General features: G+C 41.3%; 1 protein-coding gene across 5 annotated transcripts in view; it reads left to right on the plus strand.

Annotated features, from left to right (window-relative positions):
* Positions 1 to 21,706, plus strand: part of DENND6A (DENN domain containing 6A) — an 87,695-nt gene that overhangs the window by 19,671 nt on the left and 46,318 nt on the right. For 3 of the 5 annotated variants that reach the window (XM_077858411.1, XM_077858412.1, XM_077858418.1), the window contains exon 1: positions 21,323 to 21,577. The exons of the other annotated variants lie outside the window; for them this stretch is intronic. In XM_077858411.1, the coding sequence (XP_077714537.1) occupies positions 21,338 to 21,577 (240 nt within the window). In that variant the 5' untranslated portion in view covers positions 21,323 to 21,337. Of the gene's footprint in view, positions 1 to 21,322; positions 21,578 to 21,706 lie in introns of those variants that run through there. 5 annotated transcript variants of the gene reach the window in all.

The following is a 21,706-nucleotide window of genomic DNA, read 5'->3' on the forward strand; positions in this document are numbered from 1 at the left end:
CAGTTAATCTAGGAAAACAGGAAATAAGTTAAATTACATAAACCTCACTAGCCACAGATAAGCATTATTAACATTTTGTGAATTTGCTTCCAACTGTCTCTTCATATATTTATTTGTGTATGCGTACGTGTGCCCATGGTTTGACTTGCATAGGATCATACTCTACATTCTGTTCTGTAAACTGATCCTTTCATTCTGTAGCACATTGTGGACACCTTTCCACATCTATAAATATAGATCTGTTCCAGGTTTCTAAATAGATACATAGAATTATACTCTATATAAATACCTTAATTTAATCAGCTCTTCCCATGCTGTTGAACATTGTTTGTTCCCAAGGTTTTCCCTTAATAGCAATGCCATAATGAACATCCCCATCATATTTATTTATTTCCCTTCTCCTTCAAATAAAATATGGCTAGAATCCCCACTCATCAAGGTGGGAAAGATTTATTTCTGGGATTCTTTTCCCCATTGCAGTGAACAAGACCTCTGGGGTTTGAGTGGTCCTGGGACACTGAATTGGGGTTATACTATTAATCCTCCCTTTGTCTGGAGAGAGACAACTCTCCCCAGAGGTCTTTTACACTTCGGGCAGAAAGCAGCCCAGTACTTAGGGTATTAGTGCTTTGTAACCTGTTTCCAAGACATCTTGCAGCCATCCCAACCTGAGTACTGTCCTTTTCTGGATGCTCTGGGAGAGGTAGACACTTGGAAATCCTAAAAATCCCATAACCCCTTCCTAGATTCAGTGCTGTCTTTACATAGGAAGGCTATTTCCTAGAGGGAAAAGGGGGAACTACCACTCAGTATTTCCAGATAAACCTGTAACAACAACTAGACAGTTGACTTTGAAGGAATTACTGAATCTCCTTAAGCCTCAAATGCTTTATCTATAAGATAGCAACAAATAGCAACTCCATCCCACCAATTGTAGAGGCCAAAACACTTAGCTATCTTTAGCTCCTCTCATTCTTTCACTGCCACCTATATTCTGCCTCTTGAACCTTCTAAGTGGATTCAGGATCTGACCACTACTCCCTACCTCTATCATGTCTCACCTGGATTTTTGCAGTAGGCTCCTCACAGATCTCCCTGATTCTGCCCTTGTTCCCCTGTGATCAATTTTGAAGGCAGTAGCCCCTAACTCTTTGAAAAAGGACTATGGCTTTCCATCTAACTTAAGGGAAAAGGCAAAACTCTTAAATTAATCTATAAAGCCCTCCTATAGGATTTAGCCCCACCTCCCCACAACTCCAACCATCATCTTCTTTAGTCATGCTCTCCTTGCCAAAACACGTCAAGCAGTCCTTTTGCATTTGCTTTTTTCTCTGCCTCCAGTTATCCTCAAGGGTAGCAGTTGTCTTTATTCAAGCATTTGCACAAACTCTTCCCTTTACCGGTATCCCCATACTCTGCTTCATTTTTTTGTTTTCCCACAGCACTTACCACTGACATATTGCATGATAGTATTGGTCTCTTAAATCGCAATGTAAACCTGTTGAAGGAAGGGAGTTGTCTGTTTAGTTTTTGGTGCCTAGAGTAGTGCCTGGCATACCTTAGGGGCACAATAAATATTGCTGAATGAATGAATGAATGAATGGGCAATCATCATGATCATTACCTTTCAGAGTCAGAGTAGGAATTCATTCTGATACTTAGTGCCTACCAAACAGTAAAGACTGAGTAAATATAGATTGTTGATACGTCATCATCCTCATTATGTTTAAACTAGGCTTTGAAGAATAGATTAGAAAAAAAAGGCATTCCAGCAAAGAACTGACTAGATAAGAAGTACTCCAGAGGTAAGTGCGACCTGCAATAAATATTCATGAGAATACTGGATATTGGTGAGAGATAGGGCTGGAAACACAGGGTTGGGGCAGATTGTGGAAGAAATTGAACTCAAAGCTCAGAAACCTAGGTTTGTCCCTAACTGTGGGGAGCCATCCAGGATTTTCAACAAAGAAAGATGTAAGATAATTGGTTTATGAAACTTCTGTGGTGATGATTAGTTATCCTGTGTTGCAAAATGGCATTTTCTAGTTTGTGGGAGGAGGTTTTGTTAATCAGAGAGAACAATGAGTTTCTTTAAAGAAACTCAGCTGAATTTTTGCGAGGTATAGGCTGATAAGACCTGGCCTGCAACCCTATCTAAGACCACCCTCTTTTCATGTATACATAAAACATGTTTCATGTGTGTGTGTGGGGGGGAAGCCTTGGTGATTCACTCTGAGCCAGTCTAAGTTGCCAGCTACCTCCCTTTTCATGATTCTAATTTGTTTATCCTTTGGATTAAGTTTTCTTCAGATCTTGGCTGTGTTTCATGTCTTACTTTTCCACTTTACATGCAATTTCTTACCATGTCTCTCTCCATTACACAACCTTACTTTCAGTTAATATCTTGCCAAAGGGCAGTCCTGGGACCATCAGTATTGGCATTACCTGGGAGCTTGTTAGAAATACAGAATCCTCAGGACCCAGCCCCACTGAATTAGAATCTACACTTTAACAAGATCCTTGATGATTTGTGTGCATATTAAAGTTTAAGAATCACTACCCTTTTTTAAAAAGATTTTATTTATTTATTCATGAGACACACAGAGAGAGAGAGAGAGAGAGAGAGAGAGAGAGAGAGGCAAAGACACAGGCAGAGGGAGAAGCAGGCTCCATGCAGGGAACCTGATGTGGGACTCAATCCCAGGTCTCCAGGATCACACCGTGGCCTGAAGGCAGCATTAAACCGCTGAGCCACTGGGCTGCCCAAGAAGCACTACCCTTAAGCATTCCTTGACACCAGTGTCTCTCAGGAGCTCCTCATCACCTTAAATAAACATACAGGGTGTTTGTTTTCTAAACAAACTTTCTGGATGAGTCTCCCTAGCATCCTCTCAAACTAGAGAGCTTTCCACACTTTACTTCTGTATAGAAAATCTGAAGCATCAACTGCTCTGAATGTGCAGTGTTTTTCAAAGTAAAATCCTCAGACAACCTACATTTGAATAACCTAGAGGGTTTGTTAAAAATGCAGATTCCTGCCCCCCATCTTATATCTGTTAAATCTGACTCTTTAGCCGGAGAGCAAATCACTTTTTTTTTTTTTCAAATCACTTTTTCTACTAACATCTGATACATAATAATCAGAGAATTCCCTGTGGCAGGAACAAATGCAGTTTCTGTCTATACTAACTCCCCCTTCTGCATGCTGAATTCTCTTTCCAGCTCTGACCCCACTTTCTCATCCAGTCCTGCAGTGGGTTATTGGAAATGCAGTAATGACCCCATTGTTATTGCTGTTTTGTAAGAGATTTCACATAAATCTGATCCCTGTCTTTCAAAAGTATGCAATAGCATTCCAGAATTTCATTTTTATTGGTTACCAGTTACTAATAGATGTTCCTATCAAAGAACTTAATGTCTATTTCTCTGCTCTTTGGTATTTTCTATTCTTTATGGTCTTTTTTTATGTAATAAAAAAGAATGCTTTTCTTATGTCTGATGCTTTAAGTCACTGTGTTCCTCTTCACCAGTATCTTATAACAGGACAGCTGGTTTCATAGTCAATCCTGTTGGAAAAGTGCCTGGGAAAAGCAAAGGGGGAATGGCAGATATATTACTCACCACTTAGTGATATTGTATACCTCAACACTATACCATTCTCCAGACCCTGGGAGCTAAGAGGCAGACAAGTGCTGAAGCAGACACCTGGTGCTTGCAGTTTGCTGGTCTACCTCCTTACCCCTACAGACCATATAAAGGCTCCTACCAGTACATGAAGGTCAAATAAAGTGGGTGAAAGAATGGTAGCACTAGTTGCATAACTATTATGAAATTAATTAATTTAATTAATTTCATAATTAAATTACAGTTTTTTTATTTTTATTTTTTTAATTACACAGTTTGAATCTACTTTAATAGATATTAAATGTTAAATTAATTAAAATGACATCTCTTATAAATTAAATTTAAATGAAGACTGAATCTTAATGAAGAGGGACCTGGGTAGAGGGAGAGAAAGAGAGAATAATTTGTATCCCATACTTCTGTATCCATGCCCAACAGTGTTGTTTTGGATTTAAAAAATCCTTCTTTCAAAAAATCAGAAAATCTAAAAGTCTCTTTTCTCTCTCAAAAGGATTCAAGACTTTAAGGGCATTCCTTAATGAGTCCATCTTTATGTAATCTTTTCTGAACCCTCAGCAAACCTCATTCTCGTAGAGCCCCTATAGTGCTTTCTCTTCTTGTTTTCTAGTTCTCTTATTATTTTTTTAAGATTTATTTATTTATTCAAGAGCATGAGAGAGTGCCTGCATGTGTTGGGGAAGAGGCAGAGAGAGAATCTTCAAGCAGACTCCCTGCTAAGTGTGGGGCCTGACACCAGGTTCGATCTCACAACCCATGAGATCATAACCTGAGCAGAAACCAAGAGTCATTTGCCCAACAAACTGAGCCACCCAGACACCTCTCCCTTATTCTTTCTCGATTCATGGTCATATCTGGGTGTCTTCTTCTGGGTTGTATTTCCTTGGCCAGTTATAAATTCCCTTAGGCAGAAACTGAATTTTCCTCTTTGTACATACCAACAAGTATTTATTGTTCTCTATGCTCAGCAAAGTAAGGCACACAAAAACATAAATTATAAACAGAGTTTAGCCTGAAAGAAAAATATTGCCTACACATATCTGTAGCAATTACTCTAAGAGAGTATATAAGCATACAACTACTACAGATGTGAGTTTTGATCCCATACGGTTATGTCCAGGGAGGTGCAAAACCACTGAAAAGGAGTATGGATGCCTTAAAACTATGCAATTTAGCCTTGGGATTGACAGTAAAAATCCCAATGGTCTAGAAAGAGCAGATGACCTCAGTAGAGCTGCTTATATTCAAATGGAAAATGAGGGCAGTGAGTATCTCCAAGCTATCATGATGAACCAAGGCCAAAGCTATTGGTTCAATTTTCCTGAATTGGGATCCCTGGGTGGCGCCGCGGTTTGGCGCCTGCCTTTGGCCCAGGGCGCGATCCTGGAGACCCGGGATCGAATCACACGTTGGGCTCTCGGTGCATGGAGCCTGCTTCTCCCTCTGCCTATGTCCCTGCCTCTCTCTCTCTCTGTGACTGTCATAAATAAATAAAAATGTTAAAAAAAATTTTCCTGAATTTCATAATTTCCAGGATTTATGTATGTTCAGGTGGGGAGAAGCACCTGATGATTGGTCATTAATATTAGGCAGGTGAAGCCAGTGCCAAATTTAATTTGATTCAAAAAAGTAAAAAGGAGTGAAATTTCTGCATGTCATGAAGCAGCTCATATGGTTACATGAATTATGGTGGTCATAATTGTTTTTGCCTCTCAGTGTCCCTTTATGCGATAATCTTATCTTAATTTTCCTTTAGAAACTCCCCTTATTTCATTCTGAATCCACTTGATTCAGATAGGGCTCTACTCCCAGTCCTGGGAGTGGAGCATGTGACCCAGGTCTGACCAACAGTCACCCAGAATTCTATTTACCACAGTGTTGGTCCTGAGATGGGTATGAACAACTCAAAATAGAAAAGGTGAATTTTAAGAGTTGCTTGAAATTTTCCAGAAGAAATGCTATTTTCCCATTGAGCTCGAGCCTGGGACGATGTGAAGTTGTAGGTTTGAGATGTGTTGGGGGAGGAGGAGGAAAATCACATAAAGCTCAAGAATAAAGCCAACTTAATGGGAAGTAGAACCCCAAAATGGAGAGCAACCAAATCCTCATGATATTGTTGGAACCTTTCGATAGAGCTCCAGTAAAGGAATTTTACTGAAATGTAAGCTACATGAATTACTAAATTTTCTTTTATTATTTAAGTCCATTTGTACTGGGTTTTCTGTAACTTCCAAACAAAAAAATCCTAACTGATACATACATACATTCGAAGGTATGTGGTACTTACTCTAAATGTTTTGGCTGAGAGGAACTAAGGAGCACAATCAGGGCAGGGCCAATCAGGGAAGACTCTCTGAATAAAAGGGAACTTGAATAAATTGGGAAGAGAAAAGGAGAGAGAAAATAGAGAGAGTACATGACTAAAGCTAAGACTGGGAATGAGCACATTGGGTCAGGCATCTGCCTGAGAAGAGGACAAGTGTCAGAGAGTATCTGGATGGGCAGTTAAGTTAGATGGGGTGCGGATAGGTTATGAGAGAGTTGTGAAATTGAGATAAAGGAATTTCATGCAATGAGAGTAGGATGGGGTTGGTGATTAAGGAAGATTAGATTATATGAGTGAACCTGATGTTAGGAAGACTGACTTCCTAAATCCATGCATTAATACGAACTCAAGATACAATGGTAGGATCAGCTCTCGGAAAGCAAAGACAGAAGGGATAGAAATGAAAACCATTTAAAGGGCAAAACTGTCTGTATTTCTGCAATGAAGATAATATTTTGAAAATTTTTACTTATATCCCTCCATCTTAATTGCCACCATCCCAGGCCAGGTCATCATTAGATCTCACCTGGATGGATGACTGAAATTGCTTCTTAAATGATTTTCCAACCCTTCATTGTTGTATCCTCCTCCTCTGAGTTAGGGATCCCCAAGACTACCTGCCCCATGTTCAACAATTTGCTAGGAAGACTCATAGGGCTCAGAATAGAGTTGTACTCATGGCTATCTATGATTACAGCGAAAGAATTCAAAGCAAAAACTGCAAAGAGAAAAGGCACATGAGGCAAAGTCCAGGGGAAACAAGGCTCACCCTTCTAAGAAGCTTCTCCCACTAGTGTCACACAGGATATGCTTAATTTCCCAGGGCAATGGGTTATGACAACACATGTGAAATGTTGTCAATCAGGGAAGCTTGTTTAAAACTCAGTGACTGCGGATTTTATTAGGGCTCGTCACACAGGCATCCTCTGCCTAGCAGGTACAAATGCTTGAGAGTATCAAAGCAGGTGTCCAGCATAAAGCACATTGTTTGTACACACAGTTTAAGCAAAATGAGGCATTCTTACCATTTGGATGGTGGGGATCCTTCGAAAATCTGAGTTTGCAAACATGAGCCAAGGACCAATCTTATAAGACAGACTTTCAAAAGATAGCAGGCTGGCTATGCTAACTCTTTTCTGCACATCTTCCAATCCATTCTCCAGTCAATAACCAGAAAGAACCATCTGAAAATATAAATCAAATTATGTCTATTGTACTCAGACTGCAGTTGAAACTCTAACATGATCTACAAGTCCCCAGCATGATGTTAACACCTCCTTCTCCCACAAACTCATCCCCAGCCACCTTCCTCTTCATCACCCTCTGACCTCTAAGTTTCTAAAACATCATGCCCAACAGAGCATTCTACAATAACAGAAATATTCTTCTGCAATGTCCAGTTGCCATTGGTGTCCACCAACTACATGTAGCTATTGAGCCCTTAAAATATGAATAATGCAACTGAGGAAATTAATTTTAATTTTTACTTAATTTTAGGGGGATGCCTGGGTGGCTCAGTTAGTTAGCATCTGCTTTTGGCTCAGGTCATGATCTTAGGGTCCTGGGATGGAGCTGCATCAGGCTCCCTGCTCAGCAGGGAGTCTGCTTCTCCCTCTCGCTCTACCCCTCCCCCCTGCTTGTGAGGGCTCTCTCTCTCCTCTCTCTCTCTCTCTCTCTCAAATAAATAAATAAAAATCTTAAAATTTTTTAAAATTTAATTTTAGTTATTTTAAATTTAAATAGCCACATGTGGCTAGTGGCCACTATATTGGGCAGTGCAGTTCTAGAACATATTGAGCTTTTCCCATTTTAAGGCCTTTTGCTGTATGGGAAATTATCTTGATGGCAATGGTAAACATCAATTATACTATCAGGCAGGATATCCCAAAACTTATAGAACAGAAGCACTCTGTTAAAATGCTTGAGTCACATAGTTTATTTACTTAAAATACATAGTGTAAAGTAAGAGAAAAGAGATGGGGGGGATAAGTTAACACACTATTAGGAAACAGTATGAGAGAAGTGAAAGATCATGCTATTTCAATCCTGGGTTATGTAATGTTTGTATGTCCTACATCTCTCTGCTGCATCAGCCTTCTCTGCTGATGGACCAGAGTTGAAGTTCAAGCAAGGAAGACTACAAACAGAAGGTATCAGGGATCCCTGGGTGGCGCAGCGGTTTGGCGCCTGCCTTTGGCCCAGGGCGTGATCCTGGAGACCCGGGATCGAATCCCACATCAGGCTCCCAGTGCATGGAGCCTGCTTCTCCCTCTGCCTGTGTCTCTGCCTCTCTCTCTCTCTCTCTGTGACTATCATAAATAAATAAAAAAAAATTAAAAAAAAAAAAAAAAAAAACAGAAGGTATCGTAGGCCAAAGACATACCAGAAAGACGTGGAGCCAAGTACACCTTGCCGATAGCTGTGGCTTCCCAATTAACCTGCTGAACAGCTATGGGTTTTATTTGAGCCGGGGGTTTATGTGTTTGGGGCAGAGGACCAAAATAGTTACTACTAATGAGTGACTGGATTATGGTGCTCTAAATATTAAGTGCTCATCTATATTTAGTGTATCCTGGGCATTATATATCTCATATATTTAATTTGTCATGAATATTTAGTGCTTAGGTGTCTCATGTAAATTTAGTGCCTCTCAAATATTACTCATGGTCCTTTAATTTCTTTCTATCTGCATTTAACACATATGTGCTCTACCCACTAACTACGTCTCTATATTTAATATATGAGTTTCTTCTATTCCATGTTTTTTCTTTTCCTCTACATAATAACTCAATATTCTCAAACAGTATAGCAAATGCAGATTATACCTCTGCATATGTTTCTTTTTGTATAGTCACCTTCCTCTGGCTCATCCCATAACAAGCTCCTATATCCTTTAGGTCTCAGTAGAAATGTCAACTCCTCTGAAAGGCCTTCTCTGATCACCCATCTGTTGGTGTGTACCCCAGTCCCCTGGCCCAATTCATAGCTGAAGCCCTTAACCTAATGTGACTGTATTTGGTGATAGGGTCTTGAGAGAAGTAATTACAGTTAAATGAGGTCATAAGTGCATAAGTGCAATCCTAATACAATAGGACTGGTCAGTATCCTTATAGGAAGAGGAAGAGATGCCAGATACTTCTTTCTCCTTGCATACACACAGGAAAGGCCACATGAAACACAGCAGAAAGGTAGCTGTCTACAAGCCAGGAAGAGAGCTCTCACCAAATACCAACCCTGATGGCATCTTAATCTTGGATTTCTGGCCTGGGAAGTTCTGGGTTGCCACCTGTACTTCTGACTGGCTAAAAATCAGAGGTTCCTACAACCTTTTCCTCAGGTTTGATAATTCACTGTAACAGCACACAGAACTCAAGAAAACTTTACTTACTCTTCCTCGTTTTTTATAAAAGATACAACACAGAAACAGTCACATGGAAGAGAGGCATAGGGGAAAAATACAGGAAAAGGTTACAGAGATTCCATGCCCTCTCTGCATGTCCCACCCTCTCCATATGTGCATATGTCCACTAACCCAGCAACTCTCCAAATCCCACCATTTAGGGTTTTTATGGAGGGTTCATTATGGAGGCATGGTTGATTAAATCCCTGGCGATTGGTGACTAACTCAACACCCAGCCCCTGTTCTCTCTGGGAGGTCAAGGAGCAGGGTTGAAAGTTCCAGCCTTCCAATCATGCCTTGGTCTTCCCAGCAACCAACCCCCAAGGCTTTCTAGTCTATTCTATTAGTCTATACAATCTGTCCTTAAGCTACTACCACACTCTTGATGGCTCTAGCTGTATCACAAGGTTTGTAATCAGGGAATCCGTCCTCTGACTTTGTTCTTTTTTTAAACAAAAAAATTTTTTTTTAAAGATTTTTTTTAAAAAAATTTTATTTATTTATGATAGTTACAGAGAGAGAGACAGAGGCAGAGACACAGGCAGAGGGAGAAGCAGGCTCCATGCACCGGGAGCCCGATGTGGGATTCGATCCCGGGTCTCCAGGATCGCGCCCTGGGCCAAAGGCAGGCGCCAAACCGCTGCGCCACCCAGGGATCCCTTAAACAAAATTTTTAATCCACTTTCTCAAATTATCCATGGTGGGGGGGGGGGTCCCCACCTCAGTGACACTGCAAAAATACATACTTCATAACAATTCTTTCTAATGAGAACTAGTCTTCTTTGTAAATTCTTGGGTGCCTAGGAATAGCAGTCCTTGTATGGAATCACTGCATGTCCTTTATTTTCCATAGACCCAACTCTTACAATAGAATTAGAGTTTGCAGTGTTCTAGTATTTTATGCAAGCTGGTTTACCTGGTTGAGAAGTCTGGATTAAGTTTAATTTAGGTAACTCCTTTAGTTTGGCTTATCAGACTCTGTTAGTTTGCCCAGAATTCAGAACAGAACAAACATGTTCAAAACAAGCTGTTTGGGATTTTTTTTTTTTTCCAGGCAGGAATGCTACACATTCAAGGTTAGTTTAATAAAAAAACAAAAATCAATGGGAAGAAAAACTATGACAGAAATTGAAGGCAAACCTTGATACTAAGGCAGAGACTTACTATTTTGTCTCTGTAAATGATAAAAAGAGAATCAAACTTATTTTAGTGTGGTCTTTGAGATTCTCCTTTTTAGGTTACATAGAAGAAAAATTATAGTTGGAGAAACGTCTTAGTGTTTTGCTGTTCTCCTAACTGAGGTAGGGTGGGGTAGTAAGAAAGAATGTTGGACTGTGTCTAAGGAGGTCTGGCTTCTAGTGGGATTTTGCCATGGGAACTAAGTCACTGGCTCTTGGAGTTTCAGTTTCCTCAACCATGTGTTGAAAGAACTGTTGGATCTCTAAGAACTCTAGCATCTATAATAATATTATAGAATGTAATATTTCTTATTATTCTCTAATTTTCAGAAAATGTTATATAACTATTATTAGTATTAACGTTTTGTCTGATAAATTGTAAGGTCCTAGAAACATCACATTCAGTTTGCTATCCCTCATAATTCAGGAGTATGACTTTCATAAATTAAATAAATATTTGTAAGAAGGGAGAATGAGTTATCTTTTTTGTCTGAAGATCATTTTTCAATGATAATTGTTTCTTTTTTTGTTGAGGTAAATACTCTTTGGTTAGGTTATAATGATTATATTATAGAAATGATGTTACCCCTCCTATTTTGTCCAATTAAAAATAATTTGTGGAAAGGGGCACCTGGGTGGCTCAGTCAGTTAAGTGTCTGCCTTTGCTTCATGTCATGATCCTGGGGTCCTGGGATCCAGCCCACCCCTACCCCCTGCTCAGCAAGGAGTCTGCTTCTTCTCTCTCTCCCTCTGCCCCTCTCCTTGCTTGTGTGCTCTCTCTCTCAGATGAATAAATAAAATCTTAAAAAAATAATTTGTAAGTTATTTTATAATATAAAAACCTAGAAGCAATTCATTATGCTAATATTTTGTAATACTGCTTTTTATGGTAAATTAACTCTCAGGGAAAATTTCATATGAACACTTGATGTAATTGGTAAAAGGCTAATAATATGATGAATCAGGATTATTTACCATGTGTGACTATATTAATCGGGCCCCCATAGTTTCAAATGTCAGAAGATGCAGCTCATACTGGTTCAACCAAAAAAGAAAACATATTTGACTCATGAATCTGAAAAGATCAGACTTGGCTGAATCCACGGCTGAATGATGTCATCAGGACTTAGTCTTACTCTTTGCATTTTTTGTTTTTTTCTCTATTGGCTCCATTCTGGGTCCAGCTCTTCATTTACAGTGATAAGTCTGCTAACAGCCCCAAGCTTACATTCTTTCCTCTCTGCAATCCTGATGTTAGGACAATGCCTCTTTCAGAACAGGTCAAAGGATTTCCAGAGTTAAGTTGCACTGTTTGGGCATGAATGAGGAGAGACCTGTACTTGTCATTGTTCTAGGTATATTGAATACACTGATTGGCTAGGCCTGGGTCAGGTACCCACAATGGAGTTTAGGGATAACATTTAGCTTCTCCTGAATCCCATGGACTGAGAATGATAGTGGGGTGTTGAAAACCTGGGGATTCTCAGGCAGAAGGTGCAATGGATGATGGACAGGTAAGAGCAGTGGGGAACCAAAACAAAACTATCAAAAAATTCTAATTCTCCAAAACGAAACTATTTTTAAGTCTGCTTTTGTATAAAAGTAATTAACTGAGAGGTCAACTCTAAACAAATTTGTTTCTAACTTTTCTAATTTTCAGAAATTTGAACTTTCTGAAGTTGTACATCAGAGGTTTGTATATTGTAGTTTTAATGTGAAAGTTGACTCATGTCAGTTATGAATTACAAAGCTGCACGTGACAGTTCTAACTACAGTTGCTTAAATAGATAAGAGTTATTATTTTTATTTAAGAGGGAGGCAACACCTGGGTGGCTCAGTCAGTTAAATGTTTACCTTCAGCTCGCGTCACGATCCTGGAGCCCTGGGATCAAGCCCCATATCCAGCTCCCTGCTCAGGAAGGAGTCTGCTTCTCTTCCTCTCCCTCTGCTCTGCCTCCCCCCCCCCCACCATGTGTGTGCACTCTCTCTCTCTCTCTCTCTCTCAAATCAATCAATCTTTTAAAAAAAGAGAAAGAATGTAAGCAGAGGTAGGGGAGAGGCAGATGGAGAGAGAGAATCCCAAGCAGACTCTGTGCTGAGCACAGAACCCAATGTGAGGCTCAATCCCATAATCCTGAGATCATGACCTGAGATGAAATCAAGAGTTGTACACTTAACTGACTGAGCAGCCCAGGTGCTCCCATAAGGGTTAATTTTTAAGAAGTCTAGAGACAGGTTGTTGCTGGCATTAGTTTGGTGCCTTATGGATGTGAGTCTCTTGAAATTTTCTTTGTGGCCCAGAATGGCTGCTAGAATTTTGACTTTGACCTTCATGTCTAGGTTGGCAGTAGGGGAAAACAGGAGAGTACAAAAGGGCAAGAACTTGCTTGGTGTGTTTATTTACTTTTTTCTGCGTGATTTTCAAGAGTACAATCAGATGTCCCAATCAACACTTTTGCATACATTTTATTCATCACGTGGTCACATATTATCTTCTATGGAGGCTAAGAAAAATAGCATTTTATTTGTGTTCAGTGCCACCCCAAATTAAACCAGGCTGCATTACTAAGTAGAAGGGGGATAATGGATATTGAGTGGCTGTGTAAGTCAGCTTGGGCTGCTATAACAAAATATCATAGACTGGGTGGCTTAAACAGTCGATATTTACTTCTCAGTTCTGGAGGCTGGGAAGTCCAAGATCAAGGTGCTGAATTATTTAGTTCCCTGGTGAGGGCTGTCTTCATGGCTTGCAGATGGCCCCCTTCTTGTGTTCTCACATAGCAGAGGGAGAGCTCTGGTCTCTTCTTGTAAAGACACTATCACATCATGAGGCCCCATCCTCATGACCTCATCTAAACCTAATTTTCTTCTAGCTCCAAATACCATTAATTTGGTAGATAGAGCTTCAACATATGAATTTTCGGGAGACACAGACATTCATATTCTACACTTGCCCCCCCCCTCAAAATTTGTGTTCTTCTTGCATTCAAAATCCATTCATTCAATCCTAATAGTCCCCAGAGTCTTAACGCATTCTAGCATCAATTCTCAAGCCTAATATTCAAAGATACATCTAAATATCATCTAAATCAGATGTGGGTGAGGTATGATTCATCCTGAGGTAAAATTCCTCTCTAGTTATGAACCTACAAAACCAGATAAGTTATATGCTTCCAAACTACAATGGTTTGCCTATGGCACAGGCATAGGATAGAACATTCTCCTTCCAAAAGAAAGAAATTAGAAGGAAGAAAAAGGCGTCAGAGCCCAAGTAATTCTAAAATCCTCAGTAAGGCAAATAGCATTAGATCCTGATGGTTGAGAATAATCCTTTTTTGTTGGATGCTCTGCTTTCAGACCCAGTAAGGTGGTAGTCCTGTTTCTCCAGCTTTGCCAGGTAAGAATCATACTCCCTAAGCTCTGGGGGGCCCTGCCCCCAGGCTTCAAGTGGTTGCTGTCTGGTGTACTGAACTGAAGCAATAATCACTACCCTCCCCTCCTCTACATACACACACACTGAAACTGAAGAGGCAACCCTCATGATCTGTGAATCACCTTTGTGGTTATTCCTTCTTTGTCTTGAAGAATAGCACATGTTTGCACCTGCAGAGCTCTATGGTCCAGCCCTGTAGGAGCTAAGAAGTCTAATGGCCTTCCTTCACTTTATTTTGGGGTGGCTGATTAAGTCTGTGGTTCACATCCATACTAATCAAACTATTGTTTGGTCACATGCTTGTGTTCTCTTCAGAACAATTGTGCATGCTCTCTCTCTCTCTCTCTCTCTCTTTCAGTATTAATAGGCTGAAAATTGTCTAAATCTTTAAGTTCTGATTAATTTTCGCTTAACTTCTTGGATTCATTCTCTTTTGTATTTTACTCTAAGCAGTCAGGAGGAAACGAACTGCCCCTAAAACACCTTGCTTAGAAATCTCCTCAGTAGCTTGCAAGTTGTGCCTTCTGCAAAACACTAAAATATAGTTCAGCCAAGTTCTTTTGCCATTTTCTTTTAAGATTTTATTTATTTATTCATGAGAGACACAGAGAGAGAGACAGAGACATAGGCAGGGGAAGCCTGATGTAGAACTCAATCCCAGGATCCCGGGATCATGACCTGAGCCAAAGGCAGACACTCAAACACTGAGCCACACAGGTGTCCCTCTTTTGACACTTTATAAGGAGGATCACCTTCCCTCTGTTGTCTGATAATATGTCCCTCATTTCTTCTGAGATGTCACCAAAATGGCCTTTCCCATCCATATCTTAACATTCTTTTGATGATTATTTATGTATTCTCTAAAAAGATAGAAGCTTCTTCTCCAGTTCTCCCCTTTTCTTCGTCGGTCTTCACCAGAATCATTTCCCTTAACAGCCATATTTCTATGTACATCCAAACTCCTCTAGCCTCAACCCATTATCCAGTTCTAAAGCCATTCCATGTTTTTAGCTGTTTGTTACAGTAGCACAGTACCAAAGTCTGTATTAGTCTCCAGAAAAACAGAGCCAATAGGATGGAGATATACTGGATGGGTGGGTGGGAAGGGAGGTATATTTATTATATGGAATTGGCCTGTAGGCTGAGAAGTCCCACCACCTGTAGTGGCAAACTGGAGACCCAGGAGAGTCAATGGTATAGTTTCTGTCCTCGTCCACAGACGTGAGAACCAGGAGAGTTGATGGTGTAAGTTCCAGTTTCAGTCTGAGTCAGAAGGCCCGAGAAGACTAATATTCCAGTTCAAAGGCAGATATCAAATTCTTTCTTTCTCAGACTTTTTTGTTCTATTTAGGCCTCCAATGGATTGGATGAGGTCCACCCATCCTGGGGAGGGCTCTCTGCGTTACCAATTCAAATGTTAATCTCATCTGGAAACACCCTCATAGACACACCCAGAATAATATTTAACCAACTATCTGGACATAGTGCCCAGTCAAGTTGACACATACAATTAATCATCATAGTGGCATAGCAGTTTCTGCCACAAAGATATTAATGAAAACACTGTAATTTAATTTCTTTCCCTTCTGTTTTATCTGATTTCTCATTATATATATAAAACATTATAGAGATATTAGATATTATACAGATGAAGAAAAAGAAATGTTTAATTCCAAGCAAAAAATTTCTCCTATCTCAGTGTATTTTGTATCAACTCTAGTGTCTTTTATGTTTTTTGCCTATAGTCCATTAAAACAGGATCATTCACCATATTTCATTTTGTGACATTTTTCTACTGAAAATATTTATGCTGAACATTTTTTCTGCTATAAAATATTCTCCTGTGACATTTTAAATGACTGTATAATAGTCTATTGAATGGATATATCATATTTTTCAGTCAATCCCCTATTGTTGAACAACTAGGTGATTTCCAATTTTTCACTTTTATAAGCAACTCCATTACACTCTTGTTATTTCGTAATGTTTAGTTACAAAAGCAATATTGCTCTCTCTGTAAAGTGATAGAATTAAAAAAAATAGAAACCAAAGTTCCCTATTTCTATTCACCAGCATTTGTATTTCCCACCATTCCTATTCCCCATGATATAACCACTGTTAATAGTTTACTGTGGGGGATGCGTGGGTGGCTCATCAGTTGAGCGTCTGCCTTTTGGCTCAGGGTGTGATCCTGGAGTCCCGGGATCAAGTGCCGCATCAGGCTTCTTGCATGGAGCCTGCTTCTCCCTCTGCCTATGTCTCTGCCTCTGTGTCTCTCATGAATAAATAAATAAAATCTTAAAAAAAAATAGTTTACTGTGTATCCTTCTGAACTCTTCTGTTTTCTGATTCCTTTTTTCCTTTTCCTTCCATTCTGCTCTTTTCATGCTCAGCCTCAAGCCTCCTCATTTTCCTTAATTGCTGCTTTTACTCTGGGAAGCTAGGCAAACATACATATTAGAATTTTGCTTGAATTTAGACAAAAATAATTCATAAGTAAAGGTCTCATACTTTTGATTAAAGAGCATGGGGGTGCCTGGGTGGCTCAGTGGTTGAGTGTCTGCCTTTGGCTCAGGTTGTGATCCTAGGGTCCTGGGATTGAGTCCATCATCAGGCTCCCCACAGGGAGTCTACTTCTCCCTCTGCCTATGTCTCTGCCTCTCTCTCTGTGTCTCTCGTGAAGACATAAATAAATCTTAAAAAAAAGAAAAAGCATGAACTTGACAGGTTACCTTTTTTGTCTTGCATGTTGGCTGCTACTGGGCCTACTAAACCTGTCTCTCAGTATGAACTGGGTCAGGCAGTTGGAAAAATAAATCTTCAAATAAGTAAAAAAAATAAAAATAAAAAATCTTAAAATAAGTAAGGTGAGGGATGCCTGGGTGGCTCAGCGGTTTAGCGCCTGCCTTTGGCCCAGGGTGTGATCCTGGAGTCCCGGGATTGAGTCCCACATCGGGCTCCTTGCATGGAGCCTGCTTCTCCCTCTGTCTCTCTCTGGGTCTCTCACGAATAAATAAATAAAATCTTTTTTTTTTTTAAAGAAACATTTTAATATTACCTTCTCATGTGTTCACACAATTGATCATGAAGGGACAACTCTGTAAAATAGGAGATCAGCAATTAAAGATTTTTAAAGTATATTCATCCATTCGGTAAAAATTTTCTGAGTGCCTGTCATGTACTGGGCACTATAGGGATACTGGGAAGATAAAGACAAAACTCAAAGCTCTTCACCCTCTTTTTTAAGGCTTTCACAAACACTACTACAGTGTATTTTATTGTCTTCTTTGCCTGGATTCTCTCTTCATTTGGTCTCTCAGAGATGTGTGGCAGTGAACCCCATTCTCTGTGGTTAATACACTGGCACCTGAGCCTCTGTGTATTTCTCTGTGCATTTTCTTGTCACCGTAAGTATAGTTATGCTCTAGCAGCTGCAGCAGCATTTAGCTCAAAAGAGGGAAGTCCTCTGGCTGCCTATGTAGGTGGATATCTAGGGCACTTGGACTCCCTCCCTTTTAGTAAAATTAAGTCCAGATATCTGGCATTGCAATTCACACCATTATCTAAAGAAGCTCACCCTTTCCTTCCCTCCCTCCTTCCTCCCTTCCTCCCTTCCTCCCTTCCTCCCTTCCTCCCTCCCTCCCTTCCTTTTCTTTCTTTCTTCTTTTTCTTTCTTCTTTCTTTCTTTCTTTCTTTCTTTCTTTCTTTCTTTCTTTCTTTCTTTTCTTTCTTTCTTTCTTTCTTTCTTTCTCTTTCTTTCTTTCTTTCTTCTTTTTCTTTCTTTCTTTTTTCTTTCCTCTTCCACTTCCTCCTCCTTCTTCTTCAAGGGAGGGGGAGAGGGAGAGGGAAAGGGAGAGAGAATCTTAAGCAGGCTCCCCCACCAAAGCAGAGCCCGGTGCAGGGCTTGATCTCACAACCCTGAGATTAGGACCTGAGCCAAAATCAAGAGTTGCACACTTAACCAACTGAGCCACCCAGGCACCCCCTTCTTTTTTAACATAAAAATTTCTGAAATGCTAAGAGTTTGGTTTGGGTGAAAGAGAAGTTTGGAATGTTTTTAATCCTGTGCTCAGTGTTATTGGTAATATTAGAAGAGCAGCAGAGCCATGAATCCAGTCATACTCTTGGCTAAAGCAGCCTATCCTGACTTAAGTACTCCTCACATGAAAAAAGACCCAGGGCTTTAGTTGACAGTGAATGAAACCTGAGCCACTGAGGTGACCTGACTGCCAAAAGAAGCAAATGTGATCTGAACCAGCATTAATAGGAGGCTGAAGGCTGGGACAAGTAAGGCAATAGTCCCAGAATACACTCTGGAGTGGTCAGATCATACCTGGAGGATGGTGTTTCCTCCTGGGCTCCACATTTTAAGAGTAACGTCGACAAGCTGGAATATGCCCCAGTTGGGCAACAGGATGATGAATGGCCTACAAACTACATACTTTGAGGAATGGTAGGAGGAACTGGGGTAGTTTACCCTGGAAACTAGAAGGCATGTAGATGTGGGATAACCATTATCAAATATCTGGAGGGCTATCATGTAGAAGTGCTAAACCCTCAATGTAATCTCAGCAAGTACAACTTAGACCAAGGGGTATATATTACAAAGTGGCTGATCTGGTCTCCATAAAAGGGAGAATTTTCTCACCTTCTGAATATCCAGAAAATAGCAGCTTTGCAAGGTAGTGACTTTACCTTAAAAGGGGGTGTTGGAATGGCAGCTGGCTGACCAAATATCAGAGGACTCATGAACAGGATGGGAAGTTTGGAGAGATGATCTGATCTATGAGCCATTCAGAATCAAAGGTTCTAATGACAGAAGCTTAACAAGGAAGGAAGTATTAGTACTTTTCCCCTTCAACTCCATATAAGTATTAACTATAGAAACTAGGTTAAACTTGATTCTAAGACCAGATATTAAAGTTTTGAGGATGAAAAGAAACAAAAAGCCATAGGAAATTAATGTTCTCCTAGCGGTTGAGGATTTTGTGTATAAAAGGTTGAATGGTGTTTGTTAGTTTTTTCCAAAGCAAACCAAATGATTGTTTTTTCTACCTTTAAGATGCTTTAGAGCCCTGGTATGCTCTCTTTCTCATCAAACTTACAGTCCTCTTAATACGTTGTTTTCATTTTAATATATTATTACACTCTGCAAGATCACTCTTAACTTATGCAATAGTATTTCCGGGAATGGCAGTCTGTATCCACATGTCAAAGAACCAGCCCTGTGGAACAAGTAGTGTTTCAAGCTTATTAATTATTAATAATGAGGTAGCATCCAGTAAAATGTGTGCATTGAGATAGCTTGGCTCTTCCCCATAATTAGTGAGGTGAGTAGGCTGGGAATGATCATTCCTATGTTATCATTGTAGAAACTGAGTCAAAGAGCAGCTGGCCTACCATGATCATGGGTGGAGCTGGCACTAGAATCCAGAACTTCTGACATCTAGTCCAGTGCTCTTTTCAATTGTTTTTAATAGTAAAGGCTACTGTTCTTTCGTAATAAGGGGTTGAGAGACTAACTTAAATGAAGAACACTGCTTTTTCTCTTTTAACTACAGTGATTCTTTAGAGGAAGGCAGATTGCTTTGGCCACAGACTTGGCTTTTAACTTTAATGCTGTCCCTAGTTCATTTTACATATAAAAATAGTCTCTAGCAAACATCACTATTGATGTCTGATGATACTTGACCCTTTTCTTGAAATATTGATGCTAACACTCCAAATAAAAATCTTATGGATGTATATAGGACGTTTGTCAAATGGGGTAGATTTGACTGGGTGGTGCAGGAAAATGCTAAGGAGCTTAGGCTGAGTCAGAGAGATCTAGGTTTAAATCTGTTAGGCTACCTATTGGCTCATCTCATGGAGCCTCAGAATCCTTACTGGTAAAAATGGGAATAATAATGAGACCTGCTTTTTTTTTTAAGATTTTATTTATTTATTCATGAGAGACACACACAGAGAGAGTCAGAGACATAAGCAGAGGGAGAAGCAGGCTCCATGCAGGGAGCCCAATGCGGGACTCCATCCCGGGATTTCAGGATCATGCCCTGAGACAAAGGCAGATGCCCAACTGCTGAGCCACCCAGGTGTCCCTAGACCTGCCTTTCTGGGTTGCTAGGAGGATTAGATGAGATAATATGTGTAAAAACATGAAAACTGTGATTTAAAAAAAAAAGTTTATTGTGAGTTATTATCCACTCATTATTGTGAGTTATTATTACTCATTTTTCTATTAAGGTATTGTTGTGTGTTTCCTATTTACTTTCATTGTGCTATTTATACTCAGCATAGTAGGTGCTAAATAAAACCCTAATCAGTGGTATCATGCTGGACCAATAATCAATAATAAGTCAATAGACCAAGTGCCTCCTTGGTGCTCAGCAAAGTGCTGATCTCTGAGAATACAAAGCTTCTTGGGGTGCCTGGCTGGCTCAGTTGGTAGAGTGCAACTCCTGATTTTGGCGTTGTCAGTTCCAGCCCCATACTGGTGACAGAGATGAAGAGATGACATAAAAGTCAAATCTAAACAACGACAACCACCACCACAAAGCTGCCTGAGACTAGGCCCTTGCTAAGAGAGACTGATCCAGAGGTTGCTGTGGAGGCCAACCTGGTGTTTCAGAAAGCACTGTAGATGTTGTGTGAGTGTTGAATGAGTCACGGACAACCAGGCCAAGAAAGGTGGGTGGGACCCTGGTGGAGAGGGTTCAGCGACGTGAAGACACAGATCTCTGAATCAGCAGATGAGAGAGCGAACTGACAGCCGGCACCGAAGTTGTAATACTTGTTGGGCTAGTCATGTCACCTCTCAGAATCTCAATTTCCTTATCTGTAAAAAAGAAAACAATGAAGTCCAACTACTGGTCACGATTTGTAGAATGAATGGAGTAAATATTTGCAAAGTGCTTGTCGGCACATCAACCGCCCACAGTAAGGGCTCGGGAAATGTTAGCCACCATTACCATTACGTGTAATAATTTAACGATACCTTACAATTATGAACGTGTCATTCCAAGGATAACTCCTGCCCCGGTCGTTGGGCTGCGAAGAAGGGTATCCGGATTCACAAGGCACTCCCGAGGAGCTTTAAGGCCAGGATGCCAGGGCGTGTTTCTCAACCGCAAGGGAACGCCTGCAAGACGACCCCGCGCCTGCGCAGTGGCAAGGGAGCCTCAACGCCGAGCCCGGCTCCCAGGATCACGTGGGCCCCGCCCCCGGCCCCGCCCCCGGCCCCGCCCCGGCCGAGCCAGTCTCCGGCGGCTGCGGCTGCGGCAGCGGCAGCTGCGGCTGCGCCTGCGCGGAGCCGGGCGCGCTCTGCAGCGGAGGCGGCGCGAACAGCAAGGGGGCGGCCGATGGCTCTGCGGGGCCTGGCGGCCTCGGGGCCTGGCTCCCGCGGGCCGTTGAACGAGGCGGTGGCGGCGGCCGAGGAGCGCGGGGCGCCGGCCGTGGTGGTGGCGGCGGGAGGCGCGCCGGAGGACGACGACGAAGACGAGGGCCGCGGCCGGGGCCTGCTGCGCTGGGACGGCTTCTCGGCCTGGCTGCACTGCGTGTGTGTGGTGGGCTTCGACCTGGAGCTGGGCCAAGCCGTGGAGGTGAGGCCCGGCCGCACCTTCCCCCGCGCCTCGTCCGCGGCCCGCGCTGCAGAGCGTGTGGCCCGGGGGCCTTCGGGCCGCGCATCCGGGCGTGGCCGGCCGCCGCTCCGCGGGTCGGGCCGGGCTGCG

Source organism: Canis aureus, chromosome 19, assembly GCF_053574225.1.
Source record: "Canis aureus isolate CA01 chromosome 19, VMU_Caureus_v.1.0, whole genome shotgun sequence".
NCBI classification, from domain to species: Eukaryota; Metazoa; Chordata; class Mammalia; order Carnivora; family Canidae; genus Canis; species Canis aureus.